The sequence below is a fragment of the Poecilia reticulata genome, chromosome 9, assembly GCF_904066995.2.
Source record: "Poecilia reticulata chromosome 9, P_reticulata-male-v2, whole genome shotgun sequence".
NCBI lineage: Eukaryota > Metazoa > Chordata > Actinopteri > Cyprinodontiformes > Poeciliidae > Poecilia > Poecilia reticulata.
This window is the reverse complement of record NC_088838.1, coordinates 31,534,820-31,554,019: the sequence shown is the minus strand read 5'-3', so window position 1 is coordinate 31,554,019 and position 19,200 is coordinate 31,534,820. Positions and strand designations below refer to the sequence as shown.

Genomic DNA, 19,200 nt, shown 5'->3' with positions numbered 1-19,200 from the left:
ATTTTACTATGATATTCTTTTTACTTTTTCCTAATTATTTTTTAATAAAGTAATTGTTACTCTTACATGAGTAAAACTTCTGGATTATTCACAGTTCTCAAATTCACCTGACACAGATACCCACCTGTAGTTTTTGCTAAAAAACTGATTTGGAAAATTTTTTAGTTTGCCTATTTTATTATTTGTTTGTTACTTTATGAATTGTTGTCATTTATATCCTTCAAATACCAACATTTCTACTTAATTTTATTTATTTTTTCGTTCTGATTATGTAATTTTACATTTTAAATGATTGATAATTTGATAAGTTATTCAGTACTTGAGTGGCCTTTTTACGAAATACTTTTTTACTCTTACTTTAGTAATTTCTTGGCTACTTTTTATAATCCACCCACCTCTGGTTCTTTTATATATATGCTAGCTTGGTGCTTTTGGGGGCCTCCCTCGTGGCGTAGGGGCCCTAAGCAGCTTTGGGCCGGCCCTAGATAGAATTAAAAACCGTTGTCGTCTTTGTGTAAAATCCCTTATTATTGAGTATAGAATGTGAATTTACCCCTGGATGAGGTGACATGCTTGTTGACAGTCATTTGTCCCAGCCCGGGTCAGATAATCCGGTCTGGGGCCAAGATGGTGACCTCAGGCTGACGTGAGGCTCCGGGTCCCTCCCATCCTGCGATGCTCCTCCGCGGCTCTGCCTGCCTGCAGTCTGTTTCTCAGAGAGAAAACAACATTTCCACACGGAGAAAACTAGCAACCCACCAGCTCGGTCATACACCGCTACACCCGTTGGGTTTTTTTTTTAATCGAAAACGGAACGACCGAAGACTACGTCGGACAAGGTAAAGCGGATAAATGCTGATTTTTGTTGTTTTGTGAACCGCGGGTGGGTGAGGAGAAAAGGCTCCGCTAACCATCATCCGAGTCGGAGGCTGAAAAAATATGATGCAGTCTGAACCGAAAAACACAGCTTCAGTTTCCACGCTTCATAGTATTTTATTAAGAGTGAAATATTTTCCGCCTACAGTGAAGTAAATGACGTTTTAATGGAAAGGTGACCCTAAAATTAGCTTGTGGCGTTATGTGTTTTCAGTATGAAGGCTCGTTCTAACGGTTTGACACAACATCACCATCTGTGTAAATATGGCCGCCATCTGCTCTGAATTAGATTGTAATTAGAAAGATTTCTATTTATACAGTGTATGTTTGTTGGTGGCGCAGAGTTTGCCCCTTCAGCGGCCTTGTCCCCTCTGTTATCTCCATATTGATCCCACATTACTGGAATCATCCTCAGCAACACGCGTCACGTTCAAAAGAACGTACCAGAACGACTTCCGCTCTGGCCGTTCAAAATAAAAGCATGCCGACCTCTATCATTGTTTTTGTTTTTTTGGGAGGGGTTCTATGCTTCAGTTTTGTTATAAAGATTAATATGAATTATTGTCTTTGCGGATTTTATTTAAAGTGATTACATTAAGTAGAATAGTACATTTTCAGCAAAGCAAAGCAGCACACACCAAAGTAGATTTTAAAGTATTTTCTAACTACCTTGCAGTATTTTGTAGAATGAACTGAATGATTGAGTACATACAGTTACTATTAAAAAAACATAAAAAAAAAAAAAAGCATTTTAATACAGTTACATAATGAAGTGTGCTTTTTGAAAATAAATCTGAAAACCTCACTTAGTAACTGCATTTAATATTTTTAAATTTATCTAATGGAACCAAAATCATAAGGCAAACAATCTCTGCAATACTATTAGTTTTTGGGATTCATTATTTAAATTTCATTGATATTATTCGATAACATAAATCTCCATCCCATCACCAATGTGGCTTTTACTGGTAGATAAAGATTTTTATTTAGACTTTTTGTGTCCTCAAAAGGGCAAGTTAAGCACTATAAATACAGTAAAATTTATGTTTTTCTTTTTGGCATGAACAAAGTAGGGTTTTCAGTTTTGATGTATTAAAGGTGCAAGCTAAACAAAAAAATAGAACATATGTTACATTATTTGTCAACATAGTTTTACATAGTTTTTATATAGATACATTGTTTTGTTTTATTTATTTTTATCTACTTTTACTTGTTACATTTTATTTGTTTCTGTCACAGTTTTTTTTACTATTGTACGGTGTCCTTGAGTGCCAGAAAGGCGCCTTTGAAATAAAATGTATTATTATTATTATTATTATTATTTGTCAACAATACAATCTGATCTAATTTAAGAAGTGTACCCAACAAATAATACTTTGAGACAATGGCCTTGTTTAAAATGTATTTTTATGCTTTTATTTTGAAGGCTGGAAGCCTGTTCTTCCTGTAATATCCCTGATGGTCTTGTTGTCTTTTACAGAGAGTATGGTGGGGATGCAGATTACTCTGATCTAAACAGCGTTATGTTTGTGTCAGGGCTGCAGGATTAGCATTAAGCTTTGATACCTAACCTGATTCCCATCAGATGGATCATCTGTGTAGTTATATTATTATTTTTCCTTTAGGGAGTGACTGTGACTGCTCAGATTTAATTTCCTGCTCTTTTTTAATCTAGGCTTTGTTTTGTTTTTTTCCTAAAGTATTTTCATAACAAAGTGCAGGAGTTTTGTGTCTGTAAAGCGTCTAATCCTGTTGCCTGTGTTACTCTGTGCTGTTAAAGACAATCGGATAATCTCAGGAGGAACGTATTATATATGGTTATATATGTTGTTATATAAACTGTTTTTGTGCAGGACTGGGCCTCATTTTGTAGCCCTTCTCACCGTTTGATATTGTTGCCCGTCTTTCGTTGTTAGATGATTTTTGTTTGTCTCTCAAGTGCAAATTGAAGAAGCTCGAATTTCATTCTTTTGTATTATTTTCCTTTCAGGTTTTTGACCTTTTTACAGTGGTAATAGATGCACTTAAAACCATATTTAAAATTTTAGGACAGCTTCTGAAAGTACATAAGCTACTTTATTTATTAGTGTCCTATTTGTTATTATATTGTATTGTTTTATTTAAATCTTTTTAAAATTTCTAGTACTTGTTCAGCATTTTCAGTTTTTTCAAGTTATTTTATTATAATTACTCACAAAAGACTAAATAAACTATTAGGTTTACATATCACAGGCCACTCAATTTGTGATTATTTCTCTTTCTAGTTGAGTTCCTGACAGGATTTATATGTAAATATAGGGCTGGACAATAAATCAATAAAAATATATATTGCAATGGGTATGGCGATCAATATTAATAGATATGTTAGAATATTGAATGTTCAATATACAGAATATTTTCTGGACTTCGATCCAGAGTGATTTGGTGGAATCAATTAACTCCCTCAATCTTTGGTTACCTAGCAACTACCTGCTGGGCAACAAGCAGTTTAGAGTTCCCTCCAACTCTGGTTACCTAGCAACAACTTGTTGAGTAACTTTACCACCTTTTGCCTCATAAATGCTTATAAATAAACAAAGTTGTAGAGTGAGAGCTGTGGATAAAACAGGAAAAGTCATGCCATCAGCTTGGAAGTATTTCAGATATTTCAAACAAAAATCTAATCAACAATTATCGATGAAACGCTTATATCGTGATACGTTTATCAGTCATGTCGTCCAGCCCTGTTTAAATATAAACCCAAGTTCTTCCAGAACTAAAACGGGAATAAGGCTCCAGCTCAAACTGATGTCTTTTGACAGTGACTCAGCTGTTGTGCATCAGCTGCATATATGTCAGTCACCAAGCGCTGAGTTTGTGTCTGGGTTTTAATTAGCCGTCCTTCCAGTCTCCAACACTGGCCTGCTTGTTTAACCAACGACCATGCAGCGCAAAGTCTGCTGCTATAGCAGAAATATTACACCACGTGCAATTATACTTTGCATAATTTTGCCAATTTGTGTCAAGCAAAGCTGAGTACATTTATTGGCATCCTTGAGGCTGGAAATACACTCATACTAACCATCCTAATGCATCCAATGGACACAATAAGCAATAAATCAATTAATCGCATGTTGAATTAAAACAAGGCAATGATTCCATTTTCCATGATTTATTGTTTTTCTCTTTTCTCTTTCTACCAAATACTGGAGGACAAACATCTTCATTGTGGTGCTTTGGTCTCAACTAGCCCTTTTTTTGAAGGACAGTTTTGTTTACAGAGACATCACAATTCATTTTATTTGTTGTTTTCTTTATTTATTCTGGATATTTAAAATGTCTTCCAGTTCCAGTGTTAAATGTCTGTTATAATTTAAAGTTTATTGATATCTGATAATGTGTTTGCATTACTATTTGTTATCATTACAGGTCAAGTAATAAGTACATAGTAGTAGTAGTAGTGTGACATTTCTGACATTTGAAACCAAATGCAAAATTACTCCATATATGTTATTTGAAGTTCAAAGCATTTTGGCTCTTATTGTGAAGGGCTGCTTACTTAGCATTAGCTGCTAGCAGCTGCTGGTGGAGGTTACATGATCTTCCTGCTTTGTCAGATGGTAGATCCATTTTACTAGAGAAAAATATTGTCAATGAAAGAAAATAAGTCTTGGCTTGATTTTGCTGTCTCAGACTGAAAGCCGTTTTAAAAGGGCTCAATTATGTGTTTTACAGTCATGTACTGCCATTTTATAGCATAATCAAGTAACTATGTTATATTTAGTTGTGATAAAAATATGACTTAAAAGAAATTTGACTTTCTGATTTAACACCTTGAAATTGGGCCTCTGTCTCTTTAAAAGCTCCTACTCTTTCTGAAACTCTGCCTTCAGGAAGTCATCACAACATCACTCCTCAATTAACCCTTTAACAAAAATGTTATCCGCGTTGCACTGAGGTGTTTGCTAATTGCTCCTGCTAGTCTGAAGGAGCTGGGTGGGGGACATGGTTGCCATGGAGATTGAAATACTTCTCAAACATGCATGAAAGAATCAGGTATGTTTTTGATGAGGGAATAACATTATAACATGATGTAAAGCTAAAAAAAAAACTTTGATTTTACGTGACGCTGCCCCTTTAAGAAAATCTGCACTGGAAATGTTACAACCTGAAATGGGAATTCCTCAAAGAACAGATCCTTTAGTTTCTTCAAAATCAAATCAAACTGTTCTTATAACCATTGAATGTGTCCATTTTCTGGTCCCTTTAATTGCCTTTTCCTGTAAAATGTTCAGTATGTCTGCTTTGACCATCAGTGGCCGTCTGAACTGGGTTTTCCCCAACAAAGAAGTTCCTGTTCTAAATTAGGGCTGGTGGTACAGCCAGTTCTCCACCACTGGTTCTGTAAAAGAAACCCACCAATGAGCACAGCGTTGGGGCCAAGTCATTACGTCACTAAAATGCCTCCAATGTAAATGTTAGATCCTTCCTCTTGGTACAAAGACACAGTTATTTAGATAAATAAGAGCAAATATGACCAAATACACAAAGTCTAATTTAAAAATGCTGTTTTGAAAAGCGAGCAGGGATTGTTAACGCAGCATTATTTCTCTCGTTGCTATTTATTAACCGTCCTGCAAACAGGAGGAAGACACTTCAGTTCAAACTGAATTCAATAACTCTTCCTTGAGATATTAAAGGAGCTGTCAGTGTTTATAAACAGATGTGTAGACAATGTTTATAGATTCAGCTGATAATAGAAACTGTGATGCGACGAGTCATTTAATAGTCTTAAAGCTTGAAACTGTTTTGGTTCCAGCTTGTTAAATGTGAGAACGTTATCCTTTTGTTTTGGTTTTGATTATCAGCTTCTTTTAAAAATGCCATTTTCATAAATTAGCTTGTGTTGTGGGAAACAGCAGCTTATTTTAGCATCTAAAATATGTTTAATTAGTATTGATTTACATTTTTTGTTTTTATGTAGCTATTATTTTTTAAAACTTTATTAAAATAAAAGTAATTAATGTATTAACTTAGGCATTAGACAGTAAAAATATCATTAATGAGTATTGGTTTAGTTTTCAGTTATATTACTTTTTTTTCTTCATTTTTATATATTATTTTTTGTCTTTTAATTTATTAAATAATTTTTTTTTTACTTATGAGTTAGTGGGCATATAAAATGTTTTAATTCTATGAAATATCTGTCATTATCTTGTAGCGGCGTAGCTTCCCAGCTCAGCTTCAGGAACCATTCATGCTTATTTTCTGCTTCTCGGTTTGCGTTTTTTGGTCGAATCTTCCTGCGTCAGTGTCCGCTGAGCTAATCACTGTGGCGTTACAGGATTAGTGCCTCAGCAGCGTTCAGCCAGAGACCTTTTCCTGAACCAGTAACTCTGCATCAGTGTGTCGGCCTACGTGCCTCCTCTCCGCGCCGTTCAGCTGTTCTTCAGCGTCTCTCTGGTTATGTAACCGAGGGCCTCCAGAGGTTTGCATGTCTGCCTTCGGAAACGTCTCGGTGAGGGCTGCGATGTTAATCTGCAGTGTCAGGATCTACAGTTTTCAGCGCCACTGAGTGCAGATATGATTCATGCCCTGTTGCGATTTTTATTTTTTCTCCTGAGGAGGGATTTTCTCTCAGCAGCAGCAGCAGAGGTCGGTGAAAAACGTTTACGTCTGACTGAGTCTGGCTCCAGAGTTGGTAGTAACTAGTTACAGATACTCAAGTACATTTACTTGAGCAAATTTTTTGCAATAAATTTACTTTTAGGAGTATTTTTATTACACTTTTACTTGAGTATTTTTATTATGAAGTAATAAAATTTTCATTCAGTGGATTCTCTACTCACTGAATGAAAAACAAACATTTTTTAACCTAAAGACACACATTCAGTTTTTGTTAAAGTTTCATAAGTTTTATTGAGAGAAACTGATTTGGAAACATTTTCCTGATTTTATACTTAGTGAGTTATTGTAATTTTTGTCCTTAAATTCCAACATTTACACTTAATTTTACATATTGGCTCGTTTATGTAATTTTTAAATATTAAATGATTGATCATTTGATCAGTAACTGGGTATTTGAGTAGACTTTTTTTTTTTTTTACCAAATACTAGTTTTATAAGAGAAAACATGTACATAAATAACCAAGAACAAAACAATTAGATTTCCACGACTTTTATGTTTGAAAAGAAGCAGAAAGAAGTGAACACGTATTTAATCCTACCCCTTATCTCAATTTAATGAAATATATTACTTATAGTCTAAAAACTTAGTGATAAAGTTCCTGAAGTAAATGGATTTTTAAAAATATTCATACTTTTTGAATGGGTCTTTCCAGTGTTTCAGTTTCTGATCATTCATGGAGCTTCTGTAGAAATGTTGACTGTAGACGCTGACATTAGCGTTAGCGTCTGTGCTGCTGCTACATGTTTAGCATTGAGATGCTAATTTACGGTTGAATAGCTTTGCTGATAGGCTAACTCCTTTTAGCACAACTTGAACACAGCAATTGTAATTTCCGTCATCCCATTAGATCGTTTTTAGGAGCAGAAATGAACAAAAAAGCGTCTTTGTCGTTAATCTCTGTTTGCGGCTGACGCTTGTGCGTCAGATTTACAGGCAAACCAGAAACACGAATGTAAAGGAACCTTTGAATGTAAAAAAAAAATTGATTAATTGTGTTAAAAATTGTAATCTATATAGCTGATTAATCAAAATGAATCCCGTCTCTACTGCAAATATATTGATATTTCTAGTAATGCTTGTTTTAAATGTACTGTGGCTGAGATTCCTGGCAGCATCTATAAATCTAGTGCTTTCTTTACAAACAACTCACAAATGAAAAGGTTTTTCCCACCAGCTTTGAAGCTTAATTGTTTTCCTGAGTCTCGGCTTGCACTGCTGGTCTGATTTAAAGCTGTTTGGTGGCGCTGTGTGTGTGTGTGTGTGTGTGTGTGTGTGTGTGTGTGTGTGTGTGTGTGTGTGTGTGTGTGTGTGTGTGTGTTTACGTGAATACACCCCGGCCTGCTCTGTATTTCAGGCTCGTTTGTCTGACTGAAGGAGCTACTAGATGCAGGGACTTCATTAATAACCTGCTCACATTCTCATTGTGTTCACTTCAGTCTGAAAACTGTACAAGTTTGAGAAACGGTGCTTTAAAACTTTAAATACATTTTAAAGTTTTATTCACCAATCAGTGATTATATAAAACAAACATTACAGACTAACAAAAAGAGGCATTGACAAATAACGGCAACCAGCTAAACAAAGAAACAAAACATTTAAATTGAATATTCAGGACAAAGACAAACAAACAAAAACAATGAACTCATTTAAGATGTGGGATATGATATACTTTATTTTTTACTTTAATTTTGGCAGTTATTTACCGATTTATGTAATTTTCCTTTTCTCAAAAACACATTTTACTGTTTTTACTTGTTTGTTTTTTTAAATTTATATCATATAACACGCTGCAAATATAAGATTTGTTATCTTCTGGCAACAGTTCAGATTCCCACTGAACAATAATAGTTGATCTACCATACTTATATTTTTAACAATCTATATTTTTAATGACGACTAACATTTCATTTTCGGTTCATTTAGACGCACAAGAGAGTTTTTGGAGAATTTTTGAATCAATTGTTTTATTTTGAATAGCATTATTTACTTCAGTCTTAACTTTTCAAATCAAAAAATCATCAATTTAATGAAATTTTAAAAGGAAAAAAAAAAACACAAACAAAAAGCTCCAAAAAGTAATTTTGGATCCTAAAAAGTTTTTTGACTTAAAAAAATGGTAAAAAAAACAAAACAAACTTCCTTTTTTTTATTTATTTTTTTTTAGAAAATTTCTGAGCTTATTCTCAAAGTTTCTGAGTTTTTGGCATAAAATACTACTTATTTTTCTACAATGACCCTAATACATGATATTAGATGTCGCACGTTTAATGAATTAAAAGAAAGCTGTGTAGTTTTTAGTTTCTTTTGGGGTTGATTGAATAAATTTATTTTCAGTAATAAGAACAGAATTTGGGTGACTTTCTTTCAAAATGGTCGCTATATTTAGCCAAGTTTAAGAAAGAATAAAAGCTGATTTTGGTTCACCAAAGTCGGTGTTTCCATAAAAGTCTCTGGATAAACTTGGTTTTAGATTTTGTTAAAACTTGCTTATAAAAAGACAAATTATTTTTGTTGTACTTTACATTTTCCTGTTTAAGAAATAAATTTTTACCCTGATTACAAATTAAAAGTCTCCATCTGCATTTCAAGGCCAAATTTCATTTTTGAATTCCAGCTGGGGGCTGCACAGTTGGTAGAGCTGTTGCCTTGCAGCACAAAGGTTCTGGGTTCGATTCCCGGCCCCGGTCTTTCTGCATGGAGTCTCCATGTTCTCCCTGTGCATGGTGGGTTTTCTCCAGGTACTCCGGTTTCCTCCCACAGTCCAAAAACATGACTGTCAGGTTAATTGGTCTGTCTAAATTGCCCCTAGGTGTGAGTGTGTGTGTGCATGGTTGTGTGTCTCTGTGTTGCCCTGCGACAGACTGGCGACCTGTCCAGGGTGACCCCCGCCTCTCGCCCGGTACGCTAGCTGGAGAGGCACCAGCACCTCCCGACCCCACTGAGGGACAAGGGTGTAAGAAGATGGATGGATGAATTCCAGCTGGGGGCGGCACAAAATCAGCCCAAGGTCCCCAAAAGGCCCCCGGGCCGCACTTTGGATCTCCTGATCTAAAGTGAACTCCTGCTGGATGTGAGTTAATATCCTCGCCTGTTGGTGGCGCCAGCTTTATTTATGCAAGCTTTTGTAAGCTCCTCAAGTTCAGGCAGACAAACAGCAGAGGAGGGAAGCTGCCATTAATCCTGGAGGGGAAAGCTGGGATCGAGGTCATGTTTTCATCTTCAGCTGCCTGAGAAGACGCAGACGTCCCCGGGGTTGACCAGGGTCTCTCAGGGCCGAGTTGTTTTCCTTAAGCAGCAACCAATCAGCTGAAGATTTAAAGCTTTTATTTTAAGAAGAAAACTGTTACTATGTCGTGACGGTTTGGTGTGAGAGAGATAATCTGTGAAAAAAATGTATCTCAGTCTGAGCAAAAGCAATCAATCAGAGCCAGGAGGACGGTGTTAGCGCTGTCAATCATCCTCATGTACATGCTTTTCAATGTGCTAATGGTGGGGAAACAACTTACCATTGCAGGAAAACCGTTTCCCTGCCATCATTGGTGGCTTTGCTAACTAGCCTGAGCATTCACAACTAGTTATGCTAGCTGTAGCACAGTAGAGAGCAATTCAAAGCGTGATTGACAGCGCTAAGACCCGCCTCCTGGCTCTGATTGGTCGTTTTTTTAGTTGGCACTGGGAGAAGGCAGAGAAACTCAATTTTTTCACAGATAATTTGCTTCATACCATACTATTACACTAAATTTTTTACATAAAATTTTTTAGCATTAAAATTGTTTTAAATAAAAAGTATACTTCTTTAATTTAAGAATTATCTTTTTTATAATTTGTTTAAATAGATTTTGTCTTTTGTAAAAAAAAAAAATTGTTTTATAGTTTTTAAATTTAAAAATAATTTCTAAAACTATTTTCAGCAAAATATATTTTTTATGAAAACAATCATAGTTTTTAAAATAAAAAATATGACATTTTTAAAAATAAAAGTGACATACTCCAGTTCTGAGGTTACAAAAAGCAGAATATTTTAAGAGTTATTTTTAAAAAATTTACTCTTTGATTTTTATTTTGTTTGGTTTAGAAATCACTGGATTGTTATCATATCTTAGTAAACTCCAGGGCTTTATCTACTTGGCATCAACCTAGCTTCTCCATTTTGTCCCAGTAAGTTGTGACGAAGCCTTCAGGAATGTTAAATTACAGCGTTTCGTCTCATCAGCTCCTCCCTCCAGACGTCTTCAGCAGCGTTTTGGTGAACGGGAGCAGCGAACAAAAGCTGCATTCATCTCCGGCAGAGGGAGGATGTGCAGGCAGACAGATACAGACTGTTCCTCCGTGGCAGGAGGAGGAGAGGCAGCATGGAGTTCAGACAGAGCAGGATGGAGGAACGATGAGAGGAATGACTGGAGGGACGATGAGAGGAATGACTGGAGGGAAAATGGGAGGAATGATGAGAGGAATGACTGGAGGAATGACGGATTTAAAGCCGCATTCACATCAGAAAACACCCGGTTCTGGCTAAGGGAAACATTCTGATCATTTCAGATCATTCCAATGGGGGAGGACTGTGTTTAATAACCTGTTCATCCATCACTCCTTATCTTTGAGTTTTGAATGTCTGGAGTATCAACAGGAAACAGTCTGTGGGAATCCTGACGTTATTTTCTGTCCCTGCTTTTACACAAGAGGTCTGCTGTTATTTTCATTTCACAGATTTAACTGGACTATATTCTGTAGACGATAAGAACTCTGTGAATCATGTCCATCACCCGCCGGTCTGGACGTGTAAATTGTCTTTTCCTGGTGAGGAAGTGCTGCCTGCTCTCCCACCGCCGCTCACATATTCCTGGAAGTGCAGCCCTGATGATATAAGTGGGAGGATGTCCTTTGTTTCAGCTTTGCTTCCTCGTCCCGCACAGCTCCATTAATAGGTCAGCTTCCCACCCTGTTCTCATAGAAACTGGATTCCCTAAAACCTTTCACTTAAATTCCTTCTTAATTGACAGTTTTTCCGTTAGAATAAGCGAAGCCTTTTATTTCCCCCACATACTGTTGAGTTGTTGTTGAAACAGCTAGTTGCTTCTCTAAGCTGAGCTTCTCTGAATTTGTTGGTCTGTTGTATTTTAGTGGTTTGTTGCTAAATCTTTCCCTTTGTCCAAACAGTCTCTTGTATTTCTTCCTGTTTTTCTGAAGACATTCTTGTTGGCATTTTGAGGTTTACAAATATATTTACAATATAATATAATAGAAGCTAAAATTCGTTTGACACCTTCTTTAAAAATGTGTATAATTTACTATTTTCATTCTTCATAGAACAAATTCACCACTCTGTCAGAAACAACCAATCACAGCCAGGAGGAAGATCTTAGCACTGTCAATCACCCTTGTGTACAAGGTGCTCACACCCTCCCTCTTGTTTTATGCCACAGCTGGTTCACCACAACAGCGCATGTCATGAATGCTAAGGCTAGTTAGCTTAGCCACCAATAGCTTAGCTTCCTGTAACGGTAAGCTGTTTTTCCAACACTGTCACATTTAGCAGTGAGTACCCGAGGTTGATTGGCAGCATTAAGACCCTCTTCTTGTCTCTGATTGGTTGTTTTTGACCGGCGCATTTCTTCAGGCGGCACCGGAAGAAGGTGGAGTAGCTCTATCTTTTCAAGATTTATCTGTCTCATATTTGTCCCAATAAATGGACAGTGTTATTAAATATATGAAAAACATTTTCTGTAAAAGTTACATGCTGCGGCTTTAATCCGTTATTTTGAGTCAAAACATCAATGACTTACCTATTTAAATCACTAAACCTGTAATCCTCCCGTAACCACACTTCATTATATGTCCAAACACACATTATGCAATCATCCTTTCTGCCCCAGCAGCTAATCTCTTAAGCCTCTTTTGGGTTTCCTTTGTGTTGCTCATTAAGCTAATACTGGAACATCCTGCTCAAGAGAAAATCAGTGGATCTAGACATGTTAAAATTGGTTGAAATCAGCTAAATAAATGAGTTATTCACGGTTTTGGATGGACGTTTTGTGGAGGATTCACTTCTTTATTCAAAGCCAAGTCTTCGCTAATAAGGTCATCAAACTGGAGAACCATTCCAGTTGTTATCCTGGTTTGAACATGCTAGCATTCAAACTTGCAGGCTCAGGGAAGTAACAAGGCTGCAGGTAAAGCGCCTAATCTGAACTATTATTAATAATGATATATGACTGTAAGAGGGGGAAAGTAAGTCAATTATTGTTGATTGGATGAAACTGAAAAAAATTTGATATAGTTATTGCAATGTGTTGTGTTCATCTATATAACATATAGCATGTAATTATCCACAGGTGACGTGTCTCTTCTGGGTTTTGTTTTGATGTTGAAGGAGAGAACTGATTGCAGGGTATTATGAAAGTGCTCTTATTTTACCCGGCAACAGAGACGATGATGATGGTGTTGGTGAGGGAGATGGTGTCTGTGCTGTTGAGGCGGTGAAATGTGAATGAGATCATAGTCCTGATAGAGAATCAGCTGCTTGGTGTTTATCACGTGATGCTGACTCACTCTGTCCACATTTAAACACTTCATGCTTGTAGGTTTGTGCAGCTCAGGAAATCCTGGAGGACTCCCAACGTTTAGATGCATCCCTTCTCCAACCAACGCACCTGAACTCCCTCATCAGCAGTTAGACGCTGCAGAGGCTCATTAATGCACCGATCAGACTTTTACTCGTTTATTATACAGAATCCCGAGCAAGATTTAGCTCAAATTTAACAAAAAAAGTAATCATTGAACAAAAAATGTAGTCTAAGTTTGTTTTTTTAAATCAATCTCAAAGTTAAGGAATTACAATGCATGTATTAAAGCACATGCCGCTAAACTTGGGATGCTCTGCGTATCGGGATCAATAAAATACTTATTCCATTGGCAGATTATTCCACTTATCACATGTCATTTTTTCCATATTATCAGTGTTTTTGGTCTTGCAGTTTCTACTGCAAATATCTTAGTAAACTTGAAATGACACAAAACGAACTTACAAGTAACTTTTCAGCAAAATGTAGGAGCTTGTTTTAAGTTAATTCTTTCCTATTGGTAAAAAAAATAGATCCATTGGCAGAGTATTTCAATCACAACATGGAAAAAATGTCTTGTTATGAGTTAAATAATCTGCCAGTGAAACTAGAGATTGTTGACTTAAAACAAGCTCTTATATTTTGATAAAAAGTTACTAGTAAGTTAATTTTGTCTAATTTCAAATGTACTAAGACATTTGGACTAGAAATTAGACCAAAAATACTTGTTAAGGTTTTGTAAGCTTGTTGTTTCTTCTCCTCATGTCTCTGTCTCTTGTTTTTTTTGTCCAGATGTACCACTCTGACCACGGTGTGGACTTCCCCGACCTCTGCTTCCAGATCCCCGGCGGTCCTGCAGAACTGGGCCCAGCTGAGTAAAAACAACATCTGCAAACCAGAAAGACCTTCAGCCTCAATCTGCTGTTGTAGATCCGCCTCCTACCTTCCTCCTCTGGGACCATGGACAGCCCTCCGAAGGTTTCTGGAGAAACGCTGATCGTGCATCACATTCCCCTGGTGCATTGCCAGGTTTCAGGGGGCTGCGGCGGATCTCTGAAGAGGACCAACCCGTTCAGCCCGCCGGAGAGCCTTGGCCTGAGCCGCACCACGTCACTGCCGGAGAGGGATGTCCTGCAGAGGGAGGCTCTGCTTTACAGCAGCCTGATCCAGACCTCCAGTGGCTCCTGGTCCTCCAGCGGCGGTGTGGGGAGAGAGAAGCGAGGTGGCGGCGGGCGAGGCGGGAGCACGGCGAGCGACGACTCATCGTTCACCTCCAGCAACTCTGAGGACCTGCTGATCACGGCTCACACCTTACCCAGAGCCAAGCCGAGGAATAGGAACCCTCTGCGCCGCAATCCGTTCCTCCTGAACACAGACGAAGATGAGGATGAGGAAGACGAAGACGACAGCGACAACCTCCACGGTTACCTGGAGGACTCATCCTTCCACCTGCACAGCGAGACGAACGCCACGCTGGACGACGCCATGGCTCCTTTTCTGGGGTTCGCGTCCGAGCCGTTCCTGCTGCATGGCTCCGGCGCAGGAAGCAGTCGGGAATCTCTGAGGGGGGTGTCCTCAGATCTGTCCAACCACCTGGACGACCTGGACGTCCTGGGACTGGACAGGGAGCGCCGCCACGGCAGCAGTGGCTCCAACGTGTCCATGGACTGCGGCGAGCACGACTGGGTCGACGACGACGAGGAAGAGGACGACGATCAGCCGATGAGATGCGGCCAGAGCAGCAAGACGGGTTCTTACTCGTCCGGCTCGTCCAATCAGCACTGCTCCTGTTGCGCTCTGTCCCAGAACTTCCCGGAAACCTTCGCCGAGCCGTTCCCGGACTTCCAGCAGGGCTACTGCAGCGACTCGTCCTGCAACAGCTCCGAGGGCGTCTTAGTCAACTTCAGCGCCATTTACAACAAAATGAACAACGCCATCCCGGAAAAGCAGCCGCCGCCGGCCGCCACATCGTCTGTCTCCGATCTCCACGGAAACCAGCAGGACGCCGGAGGGGGAGGGGCGTTCTACCTGGACCTCCACACGTCCCCGACGGAGCCGCCGCCATCCTGTTTTTCCAACGCCTTCCCGCTCATCCGAGAGCCGCGCCTCTCCAGCTCCTCTGCCTGCTCCTGCTCCATGGAGCACCAGGCGACCCTCGACCTCGACGCCAACTGCAACTCCTTCCACCCTCCTCACGCCGCGGGGTCATCTGGCGACCTCGCTTCCTGTCTGCAGAGCCAGGCGCGCCTCGTCGTCGCCACCCAGAACTACTACAAGCTGGTGACCTGTGACCTCTCGTCCCAGTCGTCCCCGAGTCCAGCGGGTTCGTCGGTCAACAGCTGCTCCTCGGAGCACAGCAAAGGCAGCCCCACGCCGACCCAGCCCAGTGAGTACTTCCTGTTCAGGCAGCGAGGCGAGGAGCAGGGGCTGGAGGAAGAGGAGGATGAAGATGGAGCGTCGTCTCAAGTGAGTGGAGAATCCTGATTTATTCGTTTCTGCAGATTATAAACCTTATATCACATCATATAGTAAAAACACAAAATCTTACCAAGTATTTATGGTCTAATTTCTAGTGCAAATATCTTAGTAAATTCAAAACAAGACAAAACTGACTTTCAAGTAACTTTTTATCAAGAAAAATATTTTATTAAGTAAATAAATCCTTAATATTGATTTTTAAAAAGTATTTATTCAATTGGCAGATTATTTATATAACAATATATTATTCCGATATTATAAGTGAAATAAAACTAGAACTTTTTCATTAAGGAATCATTAGTTCCTATATCTTGCTTGTAAGTTTGATTTTATTTATTTATTTCAACAGGCTTTTAAAGACAACAAAACAAGCAAACTGTAAGACAGAGAAAACGTGCATACTTAACCAAGAACAAAATCATTTATCACTACTTGTCTTATTTAATCCTACACCTTATCTCAATTTAATTAAACATATTTCTTACACACTCAATAATTATCAAGAATTTGTAATTAAAACAACGTTTTAATATCTACGTTTTACATACTGCGCTAAAGAACCAACAGAAAATGATATTAAAAAGACAAAATGGTTACAAACTAAATCTCATAACAAGACAAGAAAATCTGGAGAAAATAATAATAATAATAGTTAGTTTTCAAGTGTATTAAGATATTTGCACTAGAAAATAAATAAAAATAACTTTGTAAGATTTGGTAATTTTGCAGGGCTATATGTACACCAGTTGGTGAATAAATATAAAATAGAAAAATAAATAAATAATAATAAAAATTTATGCAGAAGTCGTTCTGATGATTAGGCCAATCACAATAACCAATTTTGCTGGACGATAAATTGCAAAGTTATTGCGATAAATGATAATATTGTTGTTTTGAGACAATTTTCATGTAATAAAATGGTAATTATGGCATAAAAATGCAAAAATGTAAACTAAGATATTTTAAATATTAAATAAACAAACAACAGAATCAACAAATAAAATTAATTATAAAGTTTCTCTAAGCAAAACTGTTTCTTGAGAACAAGAAGTTTGACTTGTATGCTTTGTTCATTTTCTTCTGATTCAGCGAGATGATGACGATGAAGATGATGACGAAAACGAAGAGAAGACGAAGGAAAATGGCGGTCAGCAGGAAGCTGAAGCGGCTGAAGTCGCTCCGTCCGTCATTGAAGGCCAGGTGTACGTCAACATTTCTCCTCCGATGGCTCAGCGGAGCGTCATCGGCGGCAGCGGAGCGCCCTCCGGAGGCCGTCCCCGCTCCCGCAGCTATGACCGCAACCTGGACAGGTGTCCGTCTCCGCGGCTCGGCTCGCTGGAGCGCATGCTGAGCTGCCCCATGCGGCTGAGCGACGGCGCCGCGCAGGCCGCCACGCCGCCGCCGCCTCCTCCGCCACGCGTCACCTCCTTCGCCGAGATCGCCAGGAGCAAACGCAGACACGGCGGTGCAGGCGGGTCGCCGTCCGCGAAGGCGACAGCAGACCCGTTTTCCTCCACCTACTCCACCCACTCGCACTCGTCTGTGGATTTCTCCCCCATCCTGGAGCAGCGCGTCGAGTCCGTCAGTCCGGCCGCGTTGCCGGTGCGCTTCACCAGGTGCTACAGCCAGGGAAGCATCGAGCGCCAACTGGAAGGGGCGAAGGAGAGCCAGACCAAGGCAGCAGGTACGTCCCCCCATTATTCTACAACAGGGTGTCCAAAGTGTGGCGCGGGGGCCACTTTTTGGTCCCTGACAGCAGTTCAACAATTGTACTAATTTGGCCACTTTTTAAATTGTTTTGGGATGAAATTTCTATGGAAAGTTTAAACCGTCAGAAAGTGGGTAACACTATAATTAAAGGGGTGCAGATCAGGCTGACATGAAGGAGTCTTCATGAATGTTTATAGCTGTTGTCAAGAAGTGATGACATTTTTAATGGACTTTTAATGCAAGTTTGCTTTCAAAGTGTCATTAATTACCAAATAATAATTTATCTGGGGGTTTTAGGAGCCATTCTATGCCTGAATGATTAATAAGTCAGTTAAAAGGCTTAAAATTGTGGAGGGAAAAAGTATTCCTCAAATGAAAATAACTAAGTCTCATTTAAAGGTAAAAATGAAGAAACGTTTTCATGGAGTATTGCATAAAAAATAGAAACTGTGTCAGTTCTGCACATACAAAAGTATTTACACATTGCCTGGGATTCAAATCTAAATTTGTTGAGGAATCAAGTAATTGGGGTGAAAATAATGATAAAAGTTTATGAATGTTTTACAGGGTCAAACCTCGAGTGACATTAAAGGTTATTACAATCCTATTTCAGCCATGTTATGTCTCCTGTTACAATGCATTGAAATAAAATGTTTGGAATTTGTAAATTTCACTCATAATGAGACATTTTTCCCCTGTTATAAGTGGAACTATGCTTTTTTGTAAATATCAGGGAATTATTGACTTAAATCAAGCTCCTATATCTTGCTGAAAAGTTACTTGTATGTAAGTTAGTTTTGTCTTATTTCAAGCGAACTAAGATACTTGAACTGAAAACTAGGCCAGAAATACTTGGTTTTGTGTTTTTGCAGTGTTTAATTTCAGAGCTTTTTCTCCTCCCTGTATCTCAAAGGCCTGTCTAGATTTAGAGCCATAACAAGCAGCTGTGCAGCTTCTCAGGATCATATATTATTGATCAGATTTCAGTTTCTTAGCAGCTTCCTTTATAAAAAGCTCTGCTAAAGCAAATCGCTCGCTAACGATGCTAACAAGCGGCTTCAGGAAGAAGCTCGGCTGTCTAATGGACCCATGAAAGTGTTAAAATCAGAACAGACGGATAATGGAGCAGATTTTACACACAGAAAGACGAGAAGCTTTCAGTCCTGGAGCTCTCTGTGTGATGCAGCTCAACTGCGCCCCCTGTGGCCGAGAGGTGCTGCCGCACCCAGATCAGACGGCGGTGGACCGGCCTTTTCCGGTGACAAACAGCTTGCGCAACGCGGCTGACGTCACGCACGCTCCTGTCTGTCATGCAGCAGAGAGGGTCCACAAACAGCAAGTGAAACAGTTTGTGAGTGGCTGCAGAAAAGCGTTTCTCCCCCGTTCTTCTCATGCAGGGCCTCAGGTTCAGTATGTGTTCTGCGTGTGTTTTCATTTTTTTGGGTGGAGATTCGTTTCGTGGCCTGGTGAGAGAGAGCATGGCGGTGGTCTGACGAGCTAACTTTGTGACTGGGCAGTTTTTGCTGTTTTCCATTTCAGCCTTCAGGCTTTGCTGGAAAGAGTTCAGTCAGTTCACAGGAATATATTTTAAAATCTCTTTATTGTTGGTTCATAGCTTTAACCTTCTGTGTTAATAATCAGTCAGTTATCCTTTAAGCCAGTTTAAAGACAGTGAAACGAGATGTGGGGTCAAATGTTCAGAAAGAATCAATATTCGATTTAGTTTTGGTTTCATAAATCATAAGCTGCATTTTAAATTATATGTAATCAGAGTCGAATAGAAGAAGATTGTTACTAGTTTAGTTTTTGTCTCCCCACACCTGTCAAGCAATAACTTAATCAAATAAATTAAAACAAACTCAATGATTTCCATTTTTATCATTTATTCTTTTTCCTTTTTCTCTCTTT

The 19,200-nt window shown here is 38.9% G+C and overlaps 1 protein-coding gene across 5 annotated transcripts in view; it reads left to right on the top strand.

The window, feature by feature from the left end:
- Positions 1-499: 499 nt before the first annotated feature.
- rusc2 (RUN and SH3 domain containing 2) overlaps positions 500-19,200 on the top strand; it is a 30,322-nt gene continuing 11,621 nt past the window's right edge. For 2 of the 5 annotated variants that reach the window (XM_008417740.3, XM_008417735.3), the window contains exons 1-3: positions 500-839; positions 13,897-15,570; positions 16,672-17,266. In XM_008417740.3, coding sequence (XP_008415962.1) covers positions 14,065-15,570; positions 16,672-17,266 — 2,101 coding nt within the window. In that variant the 5' untranslated portion in view covers positions 500-839; positions 13,897-14,064. The other 3 variants (XM_008417738.3, XM_008417736.3, XM_008417737.3) reach the window with 3 other exon arrangements.